This window comes from Bidens hawaiensis, unplaced genomic scaffold (assembly GCF_021521415.1).
Source record: "Bidens hawaiensis isolate Kalapana, Puna unplaced genomic scaffold, B.hawaiensis_p1.1 tig00017343_1, whole genome shotgun sequence".
In the NCBI taxonomy this organism is placed as follows: Eukaryota; Viridiplantae; Streptophyta; class Magnoliopsida; order Asterales; family Asteraceae; genus Bidens; species Bidens hawaiensis.
Window position 1 is genome coordinate 189,482 of NW_027492622.1, and position 21,919 is coordinate 211,400.

At 34.5% G+C, this 21,919-nt stretch overlaps 1 protein-coding gene and 3 pseudogenes across 2 annotated transcripts; 3 read left to right on the top strand and 1 right to left on the bottom strand.

The window, feature by feature from the left end:
* Positions 1–1,882: 1,882 nt before the first annotated feature.
* On the bottom strand, positions 1,883–3,118 carry LOC143553613 (F-box/kelch-repeat protein At1g15670 pseudogene; annotated as a pseudogene).
* Positions 3,119–4,379: 1,261 nt separating this feature from the next.
* Positions 4,380–6,919, top strand: LOC143553614 (DNA-repair protein XRCC1-like; annotated as a pseudogene). Its single transcript, XR_013138860.1, has 8 exons — positions 4,380–4,485; positions 4,768–4,970; positions 5,047–5,235; positions 5,486–5,597; positions 5,994–6,079; positions 6,161–6,280; positions 6,361–6,447; positions 6,513–6,919. The product of XR_013138860.1 is annotated as a DNA-repair protein XRCC1-like (transcript).
* A 1,491-nt stretch (positions 6,920–8,410) lies between these two features.
* Positions 8,411–16,866, top strand: LOC143553622 (N-terminal acetyltransferase A complex auxiliary subunit NAA15-like). Its single transcript, XM_077043570.1, has 26 exons — positions 8,411–8,610; positions 8,964–9,042; positions 9,494–9,576; positions 9,671–9,820; positions 10,405–10,520; positions 11,140–11,245; positions 11,431–11,502; positions 11,592–11,707; positions 11,800–11,932; positions 12,021–12,098; positions 12,185–12,238; positions 12,328–12,398; positions 12,494–12,548; positions 12,627–12,722; positions 12,816–12,944; positions 13,030–13,112; positions 13,186–13,416; positions 13,508–13,640; positions 13,735–13,842; positions 13,943–14,074; positions 14,578–14,634; positions 14,818–14,915; positions 15,261–15,319; positions 15,428–15,536; positions 15,634–15,734; positions 16,399–16,866. The coding sequence occupies exons 1-26, from the start codon at positions 8,560–8,562 to the stop codon at positions 16,557–16,559; spliced, it is 2,661 nt and encodes an 886-aa protein (XP_076899685.1). The 5' UTR covers positions 8,411–8,559; the 3' UTR covers positions 16,560–16,866.
* A 4,749-nt stretch (positions 16,867–21,615) lies between these two features.
* On the top strand, positions 21,616–21,864 carry LOC143553628 (auxin-induced protein AUX22 pseudogene; annotated as a pseudogene).
* The last annotated feature ends 55 nt before the right edge of the window (positions 21,865–21,919 follow it).

The following is a 21,919-nucleotide window of genomic DNA, read 5'->3' on the forward strand; positions in this document are numbered from 1 at the left end:
AGCGCTCCGCAGGGAATTGAAACCAAGAAGGATCTTCTGGGCAATGCTTGCGGAAACGGGAATAACATCCCCGCATAGCGGGAACGTCGAGAACTACATTGTTTGAAGCTCCAGGATGGAATTGGTGGTTTTAACATAATTGATCACTATGTTCAAAACTACCAAAACCTCATGGAGAATCCACACAAGTGGGACTCAACGCTCCTGACTTGCGAGGAGGTTACAGACCTACCCGCATCATACCCAAAGATCAAGCAGGAAAGTCGGGAATTTCTGCAAGTGACATAAGGACTTCCGCGGGAAGAATCCCCATGGAAAACCTTAAAACTAAACCCTTTTCAAAACCCTTTGCTTAAGTCCAAAAGTTCACCTCATTTTATTAAACATTCATGAGAAGAACATTGGACTGGGGGGACTTGAAGAGGTAGGTCCCAGCAGAGCCCAGTTGGACCCGCAGGACTCACCTTGAAGAGAGACGTCTGCGCAGAAACTAACTGGATCCGCAGGACCCACCATGCTCAGAGACGTGACGTCCTTACGCGCAGTACGCAAGCTGTTCCCGCAGGAAATGCCTCCCAATGGTGAAGTACTCCGCCTGTTCCCGCAGTTGCGGATACAAGCCATCAGGGAAGGCCACCCGCGCAGCAAGGCTACACGCACAAGGCACAGCTCTCAATAATTCAGTTGTCACCTGAAGGAATGAGCAAAGCCGGGAACAATCCCGCACAAAGGCGGGAGGGGGAATACTCCCGCCCAAATAAGCCAGTCCGTACGATACGGGAAGATCTTTTGTACTGTACCTGACGAGGTATGGGCAAAAGATCTGACCAAAGATACGACAGCTCATTGACAACAGTATGGCGAGCAGCATGCTCTTGTACTGTATGTCACTATTAGCCGCTGCCTACTCACCAACTCCTGTCATACCACGTGCATAGCCGGCAGTTGGTGGAAAAGGAATAGTACACAGCAGGCCTGGTCACTATCAGCCGCTGCCTACCCACCAACTACCAGCATGGCACGTGCGTAGGCCACAGTTGGTAGAACAGGAATACTATTCAGCCGGCTATACCTTCTTGGAAACCTACCTTCGGCTATAAATACCCCAAATGGTATGATCATCTCATCTTATCATATACTATCTTGTATCTTACATATTATACCTGATATCTGCTCTAGCAATCTCTTAATATATACTTATATTCAAGAGCAATCTAGTCTGATTCTCACGCCGGAGGGTGGTCACAAGGAGGAACCCCCCTCTTCTCAGTGACGAGCTCACGGTGTCTGTTTTGCAGGTTATCAGAAGAACCATCTTTGCCGGATCTAACCCCTCGTGGGAAACATCTATTTAACCCCCAGATTATCCGTAATCTGCCCGGGGTCCATTAGTGTTTCTTCATCGTACAATCATAAAAAAAAAGAATCAACCAGTCTGACGGGTACTCATAATAACAAATCACAACAAAAGTGTGATAAAAAGTTAGATGAGAAACGTTAAATAAAATAGGGCAACAAGGCTATTGTGGGTTGTGGAGTAACCCTAGGCACCATAACATGTTCAAGTTGTGACGATTTGGTTAATTAAATATATTGTGTATTAAATAAATATTTTTGTTAGTTTTTGTTAAATATTGCAATGAGAACTCCATAAAAACATGAACTTTGTATCTAAGATCTAATATTGCCCACTCGTTCATATTAAATGAACTGAAGCAAATACGAACTCACTAGGTTATTTTTTTTCTTTTTCATATTTATCTTAATATTATGGCTATATCGTTAAATGTAGTATATAAGAACTCGTAAACTTTACTGTTGAAGCTCTACCGAGACTATACTTTAATCTTTTGATATATATATAATTTAATATTTTATCATTCATAACTCAAATAATCAAACAGCAACCAGACTTAACACGACCAGAGTACTCGACCGGCATGTGCACTTTCGTCCATACACGCTCATTTAAGTCCATCTTATAAACATTACTAGGCCGCCATATTTTGGTGTACCGATCAACAAGAGATGCCCTAGGAACGATACTAGGTACAACATGTTTGTCACCTTAACAGGTAGTCTTGCAACAAATTGCCATGTGCCATCTTTTAGCACGACCACGTCATTAGCATGACATGTATATAGTTTCTTATCAGTACCTTCAACATAAATGTTGGGAGTGTGCGTGGTCTCTGATAACACGTCATTACGTTTTGACCACTTTCTAGTTGACGTGTCATATACCTCTATGCTTTGATGGAATTGACCTTGCATGTTTGTTGAATACCCACTGATGACGTGTAACTTACCACGGTAGAACAAGCATTCACACTCGTCACGCTCTTTTTCCATGTCAGGTAACTGGGTCCAGTCGTCATTCGCCAGGTCATACGCCCATACGGATTTAAGCGCCTTTTTCTCGAGATCATGCCCACCGGCAACAAACACCGTCCGATAACCGTCGCCAGCACAACCGAAAAACGATACGGGCCCACCAGGCATGTCAGCACCACGACGCCACGTGGATGAGAGAAAATAAAAAAAAAACGAATTAAGACAGTCCCAAGTCCCTGGGGTGTACCCGCCCATAACAACCAGATCCGACCCAACAGCAACCATCCCGCAAAACAACGGCAATCCGTTTGAAAACTCCGGTAAACTCGGTATCTCGGACCATCTACCCGTTTCAGGCTCCAATGCCACCAACCGGTAGACCGGAGCATCCAAACACTTCTTTTTTCCGGCTGGATTCACCTTCTTCGCCTGAGAAAGAACCACGAGAGATTGAGCTTTTCCTGTGGACTTCCGGAGCCGGAGAAGCTCGGGCAAATCAACCTCGGTTTTCCACGCCTTACATACGGATCGCATAGAGTGAAATTGATTAAAAGGAACCCGAATAAAGCACTGAAGTGCAATATCATGAGGAAGATCTTGAAAGCGATCCATGAAATTGTTGTTGAATATGTTTGAATTTGAAAATGGACTATTTATAGACATAATCAACGTACAACATGTTGCTGCAATCGAGTGATTTTTATTTCTATCGACTAATGAATATCTGTTGGCTACAATTTTGATATAATAGTATTTGTAAGAAGACACTGGTGTTGGAATTTTTCTGTTGCCACAATCTTGATATGATAGATATATTTATAACAAACTATATGACTAGTCTATGTATAATATTTAAATTGAAATATACAACAATGGGCTCATCCCTTGAACATTGGCGGCTGTAGCATTTATTTACAGAGAAGATATGGATGGCGTCTTTGTCTATAGACGTTGTTATCTGTGCTCTCAAGTGGTGTTTAGTTGACATCTTTTGTGATCCACTTCAGGAAACATTGTAAGCACATTCGACGATACCATTGACATTTGGGATTTGGTCCATCACACGTATTATTACTATAGACAACTTTTTTTACAACGTCGGTGTTTTTTACAACTTTTTTCCCGACAACGCTAGGGTTTACCAACGTCCGTGTTTTACTGACTAGTTACTAGTCATTTTAAACATTTTTATTTTTTATATATGTTAAATTTTATTTCTTAACATGACTAATTTAATTTTTGGGTTTTAACTCTTGGGTTCTACCAACGTTGTTTACACCATTACGAACATAACAAATATCGACCAAATATGTGTCGAGATCCCGCTACAACGTTTGGGTTTTACCAACTCCTGGGTTTTTACAGGCGGAATACACATTGTTTTAAATATGATATTTTTTAATACGTTATACGAATGTCACTACTTTTTTTTATATATTTTAAATATGTTAATTTGACAAATTTAATTTTTAAGTTTCGTTCCGGCACTATAACAATCTTTCGGATGCACATATGAAAAATGGATTTTGGTTAGTTGTTGGCTAGAAAGACGAAGGGCGAGACAAAAAGAGAAATGTGTTTGTGTATGCAGAGGAGAGAGATAGATATATAATGGGCGGGTAATGGTGGTTTGCGATGAGTTATCCACTGGTGGTATGGATCTCCAGCAGGTTCCTTCAGTGACTGGCACTGCCCGTGCCCATGTGCCCTTAGGTCGGCCGGTGTGTGTGTGTGTGTGGTGGGGTGACTTAATGTTACGCTAAGCTGGCTGACCCTTAGCACTAGCTACACCGCTAAGTGACGTTAGAGTCTGGCAGTATGGAGCATCTGATAACACAGTAACGAGAAAAGTTGGACCATCAAACTAACAACCAATCAAACTTTTTTATCTATCTTTTGTTATCTCTTCCATCATCCATAACTAGCTATTTAAAACTTGTTAACCAACACCCTAGTTAACGGATAAGTTAGATATATCATTTTAACCAACCTTTACTTGTTAAAACAAAAACACCTGTGGATCAACTTAACCATAGTCATCATGACACTTGACACGTGGATGTGTAAGTGAGTTCTGGGTTATACAACCACCAAGTCATCCTTTTCCTAGAGGAGCAAAGCCACAGCCGGCGACCGTTACTGAAACAACCGGTAAGCATGTGCAGTTTTCACGGATATATTGCGTATAAATAATATAATACCCATTCATTAGCCACCGACCGAACCTCAAATTGTACTCTTCCCAATCAATTAGTCTCTCTATAGGTTCGGATCTTTATTTCAGCCTTCCAGATTTAGTCATAGGCTAAACCTAATTCGTACTATCAAGTACTTGATTGCTTCATATTCGCAGCAGTTTCATTATTATATTATAAAATTTCAAATCAATTACTGATTATTTTGGTCTATTATGTCATTAATCAACCTTTTTAGGCATTTTGAATAACTAGTGTAAAACTTGTATCAAGTAGGACATGCCTGATTCCGGAAGTCATAAGGCCACAGGGCGGGCTCTCCCGTCATGGATGAGCTCAAGGGATGCCGATAAAAACTCCGACCGTAAGGAACCGGTTAATAATAATCACAAAGATAAACGGCCTGCCGATCAAACCGCTAATAAGTTCTCCAAACTCATGGTACAAGCCAGTCTATAACTGTGTGTTACATTATTATTTATTGTACGTTTCTTGATATTATGTTTTATGACTGTAGGAAGGGGTTGTGTTTGTACTTTCAGGGTTTGTTAACCCTGAACGCAGCACGTTACGGTCTCAAGCATTGGAAATGGGGGCTCAGTATCAAGGTGATTGGAACGCCAATTGCACACTGCTAGTCTGTGCTTTTGTTAATACTCCGAAGTTTCGACAAGTTGAGGCTGATAACGGAACCATTGTCTCTAAGGTTAACTTCTTATCAAACTTTTCATTTAAGAATGTTTATTCGTTGTTGCGACATCGGTTCTTGTGTATAAGTTTAAAGCCTGTTTTATTCAAACATTAAAGTTTGAACCTGATAGGGTTATTCTTAAGACCAGTTACGGTTTTGCACTTGGACTTTAAACCAGTACCACTATGTGATATTCTATTGTATTATTTGATATATGGCTGTCAGTCTGTACCGAGTATCTTACAAAGTTGATAATGTTATTTAGGGATGGATAACAGAGTGTTATGAACAGAAACAGCTTGTTGCTATTGAACCTTTCCTTTTGCATGCTGGTAAACCATGGAGGCGTCAAAGTAGCTCCACTGGGCCTAGCCAAGGTCTCTTTCTCTCTATACACACAAACATGCGTGCATACATACATATGTGTAGTCGGACATTGATAACTGTACTATCTGTACTTGGTTTTACCATTCCAGCATATTGATCATGTACATGTTCGTCAATTGACATCCGATGCACGCCCAAAAGTTTCTTCAAAATCAAGTTTGTAACTTTATTTACATTTAATCATTTGTTTAGTAGTTCCCAATGTATAAGCGTAGTATTGAATTTAAACGTCTTTTGTTGATAACTTGATATGCAACTAAAATTTGCATTTTGTGATTTTTTTTCGTTTCTTTTTTCTCTTGAGTCTGTTTTCCACTCATCAAGTTTAAGGGCTTGCAAACTGTTTCTGTTTTGCATTTGACACCTGATTTTATTGGTGCTTGCAGATCCAAAACAGTCTTCATCAAAGAGCCCTTATAAGAAAGCAGATAATTCTATAGATTCAAAGCCACAAGCTTCTACCTCGAGCAAGGTTGATTTTGCTTTTTTAGTTTTATAATTGAGCAACATATAACAGTTGTAATGACATTTTTGTATGTGATGTCTGAAACAGAGTCAACAACAGACAGCCCATAAGCCTGCTAGAAAAGAGTTTTTAACTTCTGAAGTGAAGAAATGGGCAATCGATGACATGAAAAAAACTATGTCATGATTAAACAGTCAGGAGGAAAAGGTAAGGCATATTGGTCTTTCTGATTTATATTAGAAATATAATCATATTAATAAGGCAGCTCACTCATTTGCATTACTCAGCCTGATTCAAGTGAGATAAAGAAGATAGCAGCTGAAGGAATCTTGACATGTTTACAGGATGCAATAGATTCTCTCAAGGAGGGGCGGGTATGTAAATTTTTATGTTTGTAAGTAAATTTTATATATTTAAGTTATTAACCTTATGTCTATAGGGCATGGGAAAAATACTTGAGGAGTGAAGTTTTGTCCCACGGGTCGTTGATGAGCTGAACAAGCTCGATATAGCTGGAGATAGTCCGGTTAAAAAAGACGTTTACCACCAAGCTATCGTGTGCAAACGCATTTATGAATTTGAGCTCGGAAAATCAGAAGATGAAAAACCAACCGATAAAAATAAACGAGCAAAGGTCGAAAAAAGTGGAAAAACAGAAAATTATGATAGTGATGATACAATTGAGATGACAGAAGATGAAGTAAAGGAAGCATATGATAGTGTTGCTTCCAGCATTCCTAAATGATAACCACTTACCATAGTTGATTGCTCTAAGTTTTTGCCTGCTGTCTCATGGTGTTTATGAACAGTCACTTTGTATTATCTAAAAAGCAGAGAGTTGGCTTTCGGGCCTTTGTGTTTGACCTTTTTCGTCAAGTGGCTCGGTTCTTTTGAAGGTTTGGCACGTTTCTTTAGTTGATTCGACCACATGATACTATGCCAGTGGATTAGGTAACCGGATTCAGTTTTGAGAGAAGTTTTCAGGCACTATTTACAGTTTCAGTGCCAAAAGTTATGTATAACTATTATAAATGAATTTGCGTTATAATCGTTAATCATCTTACTATTTTAATGTTTTTATACTATAAAGTTATAATTTTGTAAAAAAAGAAAAAAAAAAGCTAAACAAAACCATCAAACTGGTAAAACCGTCTGGTTTAATTTGTTTTACTCTTTTGTCCGGTTGAATTTGTTGTTTCTCAAAAGAGTAATTAGCAGTTCGGTTTAGAATTTGTATTAAAATCGTTTAGATGGACTGCGAACATTCTATGTGGCATATTGAGTAGCTAAGTGTGTTGTATGTGACTGGGTGTATCATGTGCAATGTTTAAATATGTTTAATTATTTGAAAGGAAATTTGGATTTAAAAAAAAATGTTTAATTATTTGTGTTGTAGAAAGTAAATAGTTTAAAAAGATTCAAGTCCGCTAAGTGGTATTGTAACCGGTTTATTGGAAGGTTAATGCCAACCCATCTCAAATGAGAATCATGAGAAACATTGTTATATCTTTCAAAAAAAAAATGAGAAACATTGTTATGTGCTTTGCGGGTGTACCATGTGCAATGTTTAATTATTTGTGTTGTAGAAAGTAATAGTTAAAAAAGATTCAAGTCCGTTATGTGATCTTGTAACTGGTTCATTGAAAGGTTAATGTCAACCCATCTCAAATGAGAATCACGATAAACATTATTATGTGCTTTGCTTTGGATGTCCTAGATTTGGTTCATAGATAGGAAAGAGTCTTGTGTTCATCTTCTCTATATGTAAAATCTTATCAATGTCTTTTTTAGTATTCTTATATAATTGTTTTAAGCTGACAATTATCTTGTTATGCTCATAGACAACGAGACAAGCCGACTTTATAAAGCATTACTTCTTCGTGTCAATCGCAAGTTTTGAGACAATGTCTTTAGTAAATGTAAAACTGGTCAATAATGGTCATCGTAGGTTCATCCATGTGGTCAGTCAGACGGTTTTGCCATGAGGCTTTCCCCCTTGGAGGTCCCAAGTTTGAATCCAATAAATGTTGTATGCCATTAAAATGACGAGAACACTACTTTCTATTATCGAACTTGGGTAAGGAGAGGTTGATAAGTGTTATAACCTACAAATTATAATCATTTGGGAGAGACACCGTTGTCACCAAGCTAATGCCGTTAAAAGAAGGTAAGTATAAAGTTCACATCTTATCAAACCAAAAATTGAACCGAAAAGTCGAAAACCGAATTCACAATTAAGTAATTTTTAACCAGGTCCAAACCGAGTGCGGTAGAGTTACAAACACACCCCTCGTAGTTTATCAACACTCGCAAACCTTCGTTGCGTCTCCCTCACCCTATGAGTAGTAGTAGGGTTGCAGCAGATAGACGCCACGCCACCACCACTCTTCTCATCTATCTACAGTGACCTAACTGAACATCAAACAAACCGCCGTGTGTCCTACATCTGCTTATCTCTCTTGAACCGTTTAATTTAATCTACAACAATGGGCGCTTCGCTTCCTCCAAAAGAGGCCAATCTCTTCAAGCTAATTGTCGTAAGTTTTTCAATCCGTATGGATTTAATTAGTGTATCGATTTATTGTTTCGTTAGAAACCCTAGCTTATGTCTAGCTCGTTAATTGTGCCATTCACAGTGTAGTTTTAGTAGTTATTAACACTTTTTTATTGCCGTGCAATTATTAAGTAATAATATAATTGTTATGGAGTCTAGCAGCATGCTGCCATCGTTACTGGTCATGCAATTTGATATGTGACATTGAAATAGCTACTTAACCTGATGTTACATTCTAATTAAAATACAAGCATGCTTACTTCAAATGTGTGATTTCTAAATCATTTTGTTTTGTTGGTGAGTGGTTTGCTAATGAAATGATTATATGTTTGTCAGAAATCGTATGAAACAAAACAGTACAAGAAGGGGCTGAAGGCTGCAGATGCTATACTGAAGAAGTTTCCAAATCATGGAGGTTTGTTTCTTACAAGTTATTTATTACCTAATGCAAATTTTAGTTGTTAGCCTTGATGATACTTGTCTTAGTCAATACAGTAACACTCACATTCTGCTGTTCCTAAACAATGCAGCACTCTTTTTATTTTTATATGTTGCATACTAGACTAGAGAGCTGCTTATGATATTAGTCATATTTGTTGTAACGTGTAAGAATTAAAATCAGATTAGATATAGCTCTTGTGTTCTAAATATGCAGTTTCTCGAACAGAGCGAGCTACAGTTGAGAAATTTATTTCAACTTAGTTATTTTGAACTGTTGTGTCATTGCTCCTCGGTCGTATATGTACAAACACATCACTTTCACAAAATAAAATCACAAGCCTATAGGTTGAGTAGTTATGATTTTTTATTTTATTTTTGTCTTCTGGTTATTAAAATTCTTTCATTCGTGATACTTTTGATTCTAGAAACTCTTTCGATGAAAGGATTAACATTGAACTGTATGGATCGTAAGCCAGAGGCATACGAGCTAGTACGATTGGGATTAAAGGTCAGATTTTTTTCTTCTTTCTGTCACTAAATATTTTTGTAAGTGCAAGTTTTGTGGTATGATATGAATTTTACAATATCTTATTTTATTGCAGAATGATTTGAAAAGCCATGTTTGCTGGCACGTGTATGGTCTTCTCTATCGTTCAGATAGAGAGTATAGGGAGGCAATAAAGTGTTACCGGAATGCATTGAGGATAGATCCAGATAACATTGAAATACTGAGGGACCTATCATTATTGCAGGTATCATATCACCACATAAATCTTCTTTACATAAGTATTATTCTCGTTTGGAGTTGCTATGAGTCTGCATACTGATATGGAGACTGTTGACACCTCATAGTTTAAGGATTTGGAAGATGCGATATTGAATATTTTCTGTTGACATTTATTGTTTAGGTGAATTATGTAATGCCCTGTTTTAAAGTTGGAATTATTCCGTAGGGAATTGCCTTAATATGCATATATCTTTGGGGTTTATACTATAGCTGCATTAGTTATCTTTTGAGCTTTTGTTGTTCTAAAAGAGATGTAGTGATGTTGGGGGTTAAGTCAAACATGTAAAATTCTAAATGTGATTTAAAACCCTAAAAGCTAAATTCATACAGTGATTAAGAGGGATTCAACTGGGTAGAGTTAGAGCTGGCATTTTATCATTGTTAAGTGATTAAGGTGAATTTGTTTTCTGATTATGAATTAGTATCTAGTAGGACTTTTATAGTTTATACTATTAAAATCTTAAGAGAAGAAGGCTGCATTTTGATTGGTCGATTTCATATTTTCATGCAATTAATGTATACCACGTGTATCATATTCTCCACTTGCAGGCACAAATGCGAGACTTGGCTGGTTTTGTTGAAACTAGACAACAGTTGCTGACACTGAAACCAAGTCATCGAATGAATTGGATTGGTTTTGCAGTTTCTCAGCATCTGAACTCAAAGTAAATGTGATATTTGGTTATATTCCTTAACTTTCTATTATCCTTATTTTACAATGATAAGTGTGAATTTGCTTAGGTTTCATTGAGATATGTTTCATCTTTGCCCTTATAAAAGTTCAAACTTTTGTGTTTACCCCTTTAAGTTTTATAATGTGACATTTACTTTTCATAACACTAAGTCTCATATTTACCTTTTTCATAGTAAATAACTAAATATAATATAATTTAGTACTTGTACAGCATGTTTAACAGAATAAATGAATTGGAAAACAATGCTATTACTGTGAATCATTTCAATGCATAGTATTCTTTTTGTTTTTTTCTATGTGAAAATAGTTTGTTATAACTTAGGAGTAACTGGTTTAAGTTTATTTACTATGAAATGAGAACTTTTAGTGTCTTAAAAGGGAAATATATTATTATGAAATATAGAGGAGCAAATACGAAATCTTGACGTTAGATTGTAACATATATGCACTTTCCCTATTAATTATTATGCTCATCAAGTGAACAGGGCCCACAAATCTACAATCACAATTTTATTCTTCCCACACAATCATACATATATGGCACTCAAAATATTATAATTTCATATTGACCCGTCATGTTCTTTTGCTAGTGCATCGAAAGCAATTGACATTCTTGAAGCATATGAAGGGACTCTTGAAGACAATTATCCTCCAGATAGTGAACAATGTGAGCATGGTGAAATGCTGTTATACAAGGTAATATTTGTATTAGTCAACACCATAATAACTTACCTTACTTGTAACTAGTTTACTGATTTAGTTGGTACTAATATGCATGCCAAAACATTAGTGATGTATATCTTCAGGCAATTGAGCAGTTAAACATGGAATACATATTTATGTGCATATAACGTTTTTTGTTTGCATTTTTTGTCCTTTAGGTATCTTTGTTAGAGGAATGTGGATTGCTTGAGAAAGCCCTTCTGGAATTATGCAAGAAAGAATTAAAGATAGTATGTTATCACTTCAATGTTTCTTTTCTTTTGAATCATATAAATGAAAAAGTGGTCTAATTTATTACCTTCTGCAAATATTATCATAGGTTGATAAATTATCCTACAAGGAAATGGAGGCTTCTCTTCTTTTGAAGCTTAATCGCCTTGAAGAAGGTGAAAAGCTATATAGAATTTTGTTATCAATGAATCCTGACAACTACAGGTAAAAATGTTTACTTATTTTATAGTTTCAGTGTTTGGAGCCTTACCGTGAGGGGAAAATTAATGATATTAATTGGACTCTTGTTTTGTTAGATACTATGAAGGATTGCAAAAGTGTGTTGGACTATATTCAAAAGGTGGTCAATATTTTTCTGATGAAATTGACCAGTTGGAGTTGTTGTACAAGTCTCTTGGGCAGCAGTATACTTGGTCTTCTGCTGTTAAGGTGATATACATCATACAGCGCGAAATTCTTAATGTTTTATTCGAATTGTATATCTTTCATTATCTAAAGTGTGACACTTTGCTTTCAGAGAATCCCTTTAGATTTTCTGGAGGATGTAAAGTTTCGAGATGCAGCAGATAATTATATTAGGCCACTTCTAACAAAGGTGCATACAATTTTATTTTATTTTTTATTTTTTTTCTTTTCTTTTTGATAAACGACACCTAACAATTTTAGTAATGTAAACTTTAGGGAGTGCCTTCACTTTTCTCTGATCTTTCTCCTCTATATGATCATCCTGGCAAGGTTTGTGCAAGCTACCATCTAGAAACTTCTGGAACATCTAACTTCATGAGTTCTTTTTTACTATGATAATCTCTACCCTTTTTTTACAGGCTAATATTCTTGAGAAGTTACTCCTTGAGTTGGAGGAATCAATTAAAACCACTGGTGGATACCCTGGAAGGTAATTGTGGCTTGTGTATATAGTATAATGTAATAACTACAATTTCTTTACATTTTTTATTACCACTAAATTAATGTGTTGGATTTAATATGTAGATCGGATAAAGAGCCCCCTTCAACACGCATGTGGACCTTGTTTTATTTGGCTCAAGTTTGTTCTCACTTCATGAATATTTTATATTTAAAATTCTTTTTTGTTGCTCATTATAAGATAGTTTTGCTTGTGTAGCATTATGACAGACTTGGCCTGTATGATGTTGCTCTTGCTAAAATTGATGAGGCTTTGCAACACACTCCAACTGTCATTGATTTATACTCTGTTAAGGTTTGTTTATACTATCCCCTTTTCATTTTGTATACAGTTTGAATGAAGGTTAATTTACGAGGCTTATAATAATGAAGTTTATTTTATTCACAGAGCAAAATATTAAAACATGGTGGGGACTTTGCAGCCGCTGCTGAGCTGGCAGATGAAGCTAGGTGCATGGATCTTGCTGATCGATATGTAAACAGCCAATGTGCCAAAAGAATGTTGCAAGCTGATCAGGTTGATAGCGTCAAATGATATTTTTCTTTAACCTGATATGTTTTGTTTATGATGTTTGATTTACCAATTTTACTATCGTTTATAGGTTCCACTTGCCGAAAAGACAGCTGTATTGTTCACAAAAGATGGAGATCAGCACAATAATCTTCATGACATGCAATGCATGTGGTTGGTGTCTGTTATAATCTTAATAGTTATCCATAAAACTTTTTTAACATCTTTAACTTATCTTCATTTATAGGTATGAAATTGCTTGTGGAGAAAGTTACATCCGTCAGGGTGACCTTGGGCGCGCTTTAAAAAAATTCTTAGCTGTGGAGAAACATTATGCGGACATCACAGAAGACCAATTTGACTTCCATTCTTATTGTTTAAGAAAAATGACTCTGCGTTCCTATATCGAAATGTTAAGGTTTCAAGATCGGCTTCATGCACATGCTTACTTTAGGAAAGCAGCAATTGGAGCTATAAAGTATGAATTAAGACATTCTTCTCATTTATTATTTTCTCTCTCTTATATCCCTTTTACATGTTGGTTTTCTTATTCTTAATTACTGATACAGATGCTACATCAAGCTGTATGATTTTCCTTCAAAGTCATCAACAGAAGAAGAAGATGAACTTGCGAAATTACCTGCTGCTCAAAAGAAAAAATTGAGGCAGAAACAGAGGAAGGCTGAAGCACGAGCTAAAAAGGTATTAAGCTTAGGGTTACATATAGTCAAATACAATGTTTTGGTTTTGTCATTTATGTAAATCTTATTTGTACTCTTTTCTTTAATTCTTTTAGGAGGCAGAAGTGAAAAATGAGGAAGCAAATGCTGGTGGTGTTTCTAAATCTGGGAAACGATCGGTCAAACCAGTTGACCCGGATCCACATGGAGAGAAACTCTTGCAGGTGCCCATTTTGTGATGCAATTGTTAATTTTTTTATTCTGTTTTTTAATCCTTTATGTATCTATTGACAATTTTTTTATTCTGTTTTTTTTAAATGTTAGACTGAAGATCCTTTAATGGAAGCTGGAAAGTATCTGAAGTTACTGCAGAAACATTCATCTGATTTCTTGGAAACACATTTGCTTTCTTTTGAAGTAAATATGAGAAAGAAAAAGATTTTGCTAGCACTGCAGGTAAGTTTATTCTATCCATGATGCTTTCTTGGAAGCCTTAATGACAAACAGATGGTTTTGGTAGTATTTTAATATATACTCGTTTCATATTAAATAAAATAAAATCAGTTACATATAACACCCTGTGTCACTGAATAAAGAATATAAAAAACATTATTGTTTATTACTGTGAATAATTTGTATTCAGTGATTCACACTGTCATAAGTAAATACTTCTATCTTTTTATTGGGAAATTTGTATTATAGTCTGTACTTTGATAGCGTAAACACGATACTATTAAATTGTGAATATATATATGAAATTGCTCCAACTGTACTTCTAGTTAATGCACAATTTAATAAAAAAACTAAACATTAAAGCGATGAAGAGTCTATCAAATAAGATTAGATTAATAATTGAACTTCTATTTACCTTTGGAAGCTATTTTTCTATCAGAAGAGGTAAGTTAAAAGTTTGATTTATTTGATATTTCTTATAACTTGACTGCCCCTTTCTTTATCAGGCTCTGAAGCAGCTACAACGAATAGATCCTGAAAACCCAGATGCTCATAAATGTTTGGTATGCAAGTTTAGTTTTTGTATTAAGCAGATTAAGTTGATACTTTGCATACACATCATCTAATTGCTGCCAGTTTCATTTTTATTTCATACTTTGGTCTCGTCATTTCTCAATAAGAAAGTAGTGAACATGGCTTTCTTTGTTCAAGATCAATGGTTTTATTTTTTTATTTTATTTTTACAGATAAGATTTTTCCATGAAGTTGCATCAATGCCAGCTCCTACCACTGATGGTGAAAAACTTATTTCTTGCGTCTTAGAAGCAGAGCGACCAACTTTCAGGTTATTTCTATGGTGTCAAAGTATATGAAATTGATTTTAAAGATTATAGATTGCATATTCATAGATCATATTGAAGTTCTGATTTGGCTTATTTTGTTGAAATTATTTCCTGAAGGTTACCTCATCATTGAGAAAAACTGGTTCAGTTACTTTTTCTAATATGTTTGATTTAGGAGTTAGCTTCTACCAAACCTGTGGCATGACAGATTGATAGGATGTTGCTTTTGTGGCCTTAAGTTTAGATGCTTAAAAGATTAATTGTTGATATTACCTTCTGAGTTAGAAACATATGCTGGCTTGTCTTTTTAGTTACTGCTAATCAAGTCTTTGCATTTTCTATTTTAGTCAGTTGCATGGTAAATCTCTGATGGAAGCAAATACTGTTTTTCTAGAGCAACATAAAGGTAATTTTCTTTTTTACATTATGCTACCGGTTATACTCTTGTTAATATGGGTTCCACATTTATGATCATTGTTCTACATCTAAGATGGTTGTCTTGGTGGCAATGCAGATTCCTTGTTGCACAGAGCAGCAGTTGCTGAGATGATTTATTGTTTAGAAGGAAACAAGGGTGATGCGGTTAAATTGATAGAAGAATCAGCCAATAACTTTGTGTCTAGGTAAGAGTGCATGTGTGTTTCACTTCAATTTGATCTCTTTTTCTTCAGTTAGTTTGATAGAATGGCTAACGTCTTGGATGCTTTGTTTTTGAGTCAGTAATGGATCAATCGGATCGGTTAGAGAATGGAAGCTGAAAGACTGTGTTGCAGTTCACAAAATACTGGGGACTGTTTTAATTGATAATGATGCTGCAAAAAGTAAGTTTGCTATCATTTTCCTTCATACATTTCTTACTGAGTAGACACACAAGAAATGTTAAATACTGAAATTTAATTGGGCTTTAGTTCACGCCAGAGTTTGGAACATGAGTGTGTCGGGGAACGGGTCAAACTGGGTTTTTGTTGAAACATATTACTTTTTGGTACGGGTCGAACCAGTCTAGTTGGTTTAGTTGACCACCAAAAGCTGTCAATTTCTACGGTGATCATTAATGTGTTGATTATTAAATATTACAACAGTAATAATAATCTAAAACTACGATTACAGCTATTTCAGAGCCGTAATGGCGTATACATTAAAAATAAGCTTCAGTTGAATTTTACCTATATGATATTTGTTTTAGCTGTTCTTTTAGGTTTGACCTGTTTCTCTTCTACTTTTTATTTGACATGATTGAGATAAATCACAACCTGATTTGTTTATCTGAAAATTAAAGACAAAATGAACATCTTAAGTTTATAATACAATTACTGAATAATTGTCCATTAATGAGCTAATTTTTGAAAAATGGAGGTTAAATCTGTAATAGATTTAATATTTATTGAATGCTATTAATTTTTTTCTGTATTAATAATTTAATATTTAATTACATATGGTAAATATTATTAATCTAGTATAACTTGTATATATATTATTTTGCAGGATGGAAACTTCGATGTGCCGAATATTTTCCATACTCAACCTACTTTGAAGGCAGACTTTGCTCTACTCAGGCTTCAAACAAAGATTCCAAACAAATGCACACCGAAAATGGTTCAGTTGAATTTATACCATCAAATGCATTAAACAATCTAGCAATCTAGATAAACACAAGAGTTTGGATTATTTCATGGGTATAATAAACAAATGACAAACATCTATCTCCTAATGGGACAAAACCATTTTGCGGGGTTGGTACAATGATGAAATAACACGACAGCCGACCTAGGCAAAATGAAACAGACAGTAACAACCTTTGTACCACCACCCTTTAGTACTTGTGTTCTTAGACGATTCGTTTTTAAAATGTGTATACTGTTAGTTTGTGTTCACTACTAAAATGTTTTTTGTTTTAGTTTTAAAATTTTGAGTATTTTTATTCGATAGATGAGAAGAAAGTTGAGAAGATTTCATAAGTTTGTTGTACTTGTCTTTTTATTCTTTGTTTTTTTTTTGTTTGGATTTATGTTGTACAAATTCTATAAAATTTTTGGCATTAAAGCACTTTTTGCTGCTATAAACAAGTTGACTCTTTATTTGTGTGTGGGGATATAGTATAACAATTGTGTGTGTTGGGACTTGGTACCAATAATTTGGCGGGTTATCTGGTTAGGTGATGGTAAACAACTGCTGCTGGTAATTTGCTTAAAACCGGCTGGTAATAGAACTGTTATGTAAACTCTCTGCATTTTGTGAATTTTGGAGCCAAAGACGCATACATGGAGAGGCTGCATGGCAGAGCGAGACAGAGGGCTTGCTCCGATATAACATCCTAGCGAATTCCTTGTTGGCTATGAATAGGAGAGATGAGTGGCAATGAGAAAGGGAGAGCTTGCTCCGATATAAGGCAAAGCTGTGGACTAGGTCTCAAATACCAACCATGCTTAATTGCTTATTGGGCGTGATAATTGTATATGAGAGAAGACACTTTTAAGAATGCTCAAATGCGAGTTACTCTTATGAGTATCTGTTAGTTTTTTGTGAACAAGACAGTTTTTTTATGAACAAAACAGACAATATTGATTGCCATGAAAGGTCGGATATTTAATCCAAGACGGGGAATTTTTAGAGTATAGAATATAAGTGAAAGGGGAGGAGATATAATGTGGATGAGTTATGGACATTTGTCTTTGCATTTGTGTTATTATCTAAACAGTTACGACTTGACTTACGATTCAAGCGTAAAGTAGAACACGAAGTCATTGTTATGTCTCATACGGTTTAAGAATTCATGGATAATCAAATTATGTGATTTAGGGCACAGTCGAGGCTCCTTAACATATCCACGTGGCATCCATTTCTCCATTTATAAAATATCTGTATCCATGGACACATGTATGCACACGTTTTTGAGATACTATCCATACACCATCAATCAATCAACATTCAGGCTGACCAAAGTAGGAAGTAGGGACCATATCTTTCAGGCACATAGTCTTGTTAGGGTAATATCTCTATCTCTACTATATATAAAGAGTGAGTGACGACCTCTTAAATTTTAAAAGGTCCAATCAATTATACAATATGTACAATTGTAAATGCATATATTTTTTTCAAATTTGAGGGTAATTATGTCTTTACTCAACATCCACTAACCGTAGATTTTCATTTAATTCAGTAGTTACAACAATTACCCTTCTATAGTTACAATAGTTACCCTTGAACTTTAGATAACATTTGTAATATCTAATAATAGTTACACATCTAACCTTCATCTTTATCCAAAAACTTGACAAATTTATTTATGTTTTTGTTTCCGTCTATATCTTTAAAAATATTATGTTTTAAAAAAAACTGAACATACCATTACGATATGCTAATTTTTGTCGACGTTTAGATATAAAAAATCTCCCAAACCAATATGTAGATTATAATGTACAAGTTAATCAAGCATTAATGTACAAGTTAGATATGCAACTATAAACCTATAAATAAATTTACATTCTCTAACTATAGTTACAATAACTACCCTTAAACTTTATATGACTTTTATAATATATAGAAATTGTTGCATATTTTACCCATCATCTTTAGCCAATAATTTGACAAATTTATATATTTATTTTTTCTCTCAATATTTTTAAATATATTATGTTTATAAAAGAACCAAAACCTATATTACGACGTGCATATTTTTTTCGACGTTTAGATGTAAAAAATTTTCAACACTAGTGTGTAAATTATAATTTACAAGTTAATGAAGCATTAAAATACAAACTTAGATATGCATTATGAACCTATAAAATGTTTAATCTCATAAAGATGCCTCCTGTTTGACTTTATCAAATTATAATTTACAAAACCTGTCTTCCCAATTATACAACTCAAATTACAAAATAAAAAGAAATAAATAAACTCCAATTAATATTATTTTGAATATGAGTTGTAATTCTTTTGGTGAGATATACATTTATGGGTGTCCAAAAACCCCGCGGCTCGCCCAATACTTGAAAAAAAAAATCGCTCGAACATGTGGCCGAATTTTGGCTAGGCTAAAACTTGGCATTAAAAAAAGACACTATCAATAAAACTTTTGTAAAACATTAAACGATTAAGAAAACCATCGAATTTATAGACTATTATTATTAACGTATAATAATAAGGCTTGTTGGGACCTACGCTGTCTTTTTCGTTTTTATTATGGGTGAAAGTAATAACTAAATAAATACTATATGTTGTTTTGTTAAAGTTTACAAAATCATTCTTATGTTAATAATATATGGAATACCGTAATTCAATGTAGTGACAAGAACAAATTTTCAAACTTTCAATGACATTGATAAAAAAATGTTATGGTTTCACTGATAACAAAGAGATAATTAAAACTATGGAACAATTTTATACAAAATACTATACTAAATTTGTTATTACTGATTGATATTAAATAACATAATTAAAATTATATGAAAATAATTTATTAATATTTTATATTGCTTTATGTTTTTCTTTTTGCTGTTTTAATCATGTTGGTTGTTTCGAGTTCGAGCTAAGCTAGCTCGACATGTATTCGAGTCGAGCTTGGCTCGGCTCGGCTCATTGACAACCCAACATACATGTATCAACCGAACCAATTCAACAAGTAACGTAATAAACTTTTGTAAAACATTAAAGATTAAGAAAACTATTATTAGTATAGGAAAACTGTTAATCTATAAAGGAAGACAAAAACAAACAGTGTGAGAAGTATTTGTGACCTCGAAAGAAACCCTTAAAAAATTTCAAGGAAAATATTAAAAAAATAATAACTCAAAATATAAATAAAACACTATAAAAAACCTAATATAACATAATGCCGAGAAAAATATAACACAATGTTGATTAACATAAAACAATATTTAAAAAAAAGGACACTATCAATAAACGAGACACAATCAATGATGAAAATAAATAAAAATACACTATGATATTTTTTTCAACATTTTTTTAGAATGAAGAAGACGGGGGGAATATTTTTGGTTTTTTCTTGTTTATTTTTTTCTCTTTTATTTAAATTTTGAGTGATGAGTTTTTTTTATTATATTCTTTATTCTTTTTCTTTCTTTCTCTAATTTTTATTATTTTTTAAGGGTTTTTTTATATACACAAATCCTTTGTATCTTTCTCAATGTTATCTCATTTTTGTAAAATAACTTGAATACGTATGAATAAATACTATACACTATATCATGAAAGGATTGATAAACTAACATAAACAATTATCAAATTGCAAATTCTTGCCGCCGCAGCATCGCTCGGGTTTCATACCAGTGGAACATAAAATTTGGTTTTAGTGCATTACATATCTACGTAGGCCCATGGCCCACCATATTTGTCCATGACTACATGTGGACCATGTTTATCTTAATCTATATTTACATGAAGTGAGTTAGGGTTAGTCTTTAATTTAACATATTCTACATGAACATAGTTTAGATTATGACGTATTTTGTCTTCTACCAACAAACAAATTTTCGTAACATTGTTTATTTGTTAAATCATTAAAATAATCCGATTATATCCTTGTGTATCTATGTATCGTAGACGAAGTTCTACAAACTCATTTTGGAGAGTCTTTTTGTTTGTTAATCGTCAAACGTTTACACAAATGAAGAACTTAAGAGCAACTCATAATGTAGATGAATGAAACTATATATTGCAACCATATTCAATCTCTATCCCTATAATCATCCATATTTTTTTATTCGTATCAATTTCGATGATAAATGAGTCTTTCATTGTAATGGTAGTTCATATCCAGATATCCTATGTAATTTAAGTGCACCATGCTAGGTACCCAATAGCTTAATTAAACTCATCATTAGATAAAACGGACTTCGTTTCGATTATTCTAACGTCAATCATAAAACCATTAGCTATTATATATTAAAGAGTATACAATATTCCGGCTATGGCATCTTATACGAATCTCTTCATCATTGTGATACATGCAACCAACTAAAGCAATAAATATTGTAATAACTAATGTTATATTAATTAATTACTTTGTATATGATTGACTCACTGTGTGAGTGTATTGTAACAAAGTTGGTCGTGTTTGATAAGACAAGAGATCACATGGTTTGTCTCCACACTGAACTAACAGCCACAAAGATCAAGAAAATCAACAATTAAGCAACCCTATTAAATAATATCCAGTGTTGTAAAAATCGTTAGGCGCTAGTCGGACGGTGGGGTAGGGGTAATCAGGATTAACTTGGACTAATCGAGATTAATTAGATTGAAATTTATATGCAAATTTTCTAATATACATACATACATTTTCGAAATTTTATATACAAAATTTTCTATTTTGACACAAATGGGGATTAATTGGCTACAAGTCAGTGGGGTAACGACTAGCGATTAATCGGGGTCTAATCGGGATTATTGCAACATTAATACTATCCCCCAACATACGTTATATATTTATTTAAACAAAAATATCCCGGTTTCTAACTAGTGTACGTTAATGTTTTGTTGGTTGCAATCTATCACCACACTCCCTTTGATCATGTGACCGACCATTAACACAATTGACCCCCTTTGCTCTTTCAATTATTCGATATTCCTCATTCATATGTGTGTGTATATAAGTATAAATATAAGCATTACCTACAAGCTACAACAATTATCTCATCTTCTAATTGTTTCTATCAAAATAGAAAAAAAAAAGTGAAAAAAATGGGATATGAATTGTTTGGGCTCGAAATTACCGAACTTAGACTAGGGTTACCTGACGGTGGTGGCAGTGGCGACAATGGTGGTGAGAGAAAGGATAAGAAGAGGGTATTTTCGGGAGGCGGGTGGGAGGTGGATGCTAGTGGTGGAGTGAAGAACAAAAATGTGGATTTGGTGGTAGGGTGGCCGCCTGTGTGTTTGCATCGAAAGAAGACTATATGCAACGACGTCGTTAGAAAGTTGTACGTGAAGGTGAGCATGGATGGAGCACCGATTCTTAGAAAAATCGATTTGAGTTGTTTTAGAG

Coding starts and splice junctions, on each gene's coding strand:
- LOC143553622 (XM_077043570.1), top strand. CDS start 8,560: ATGGGCGCTTCGCTTCCTCCAAAAGAGGCCAATCTCTTCAAGCTAATT. Junction 9,577..9,670: donor TAGTACGATTGGGATTAAAG/GTCAGATTTTTT, acceptor ATTTTATTGCAG/AATGATTTGAAAAGCCATGT. Junction 12,239..12,327: donor TATATGATCATCCTGGCAAG/GTTTGTGCAAGC, acceptor CTTTTTTTACAG/GCTAATATTCTTGAGAAGTT.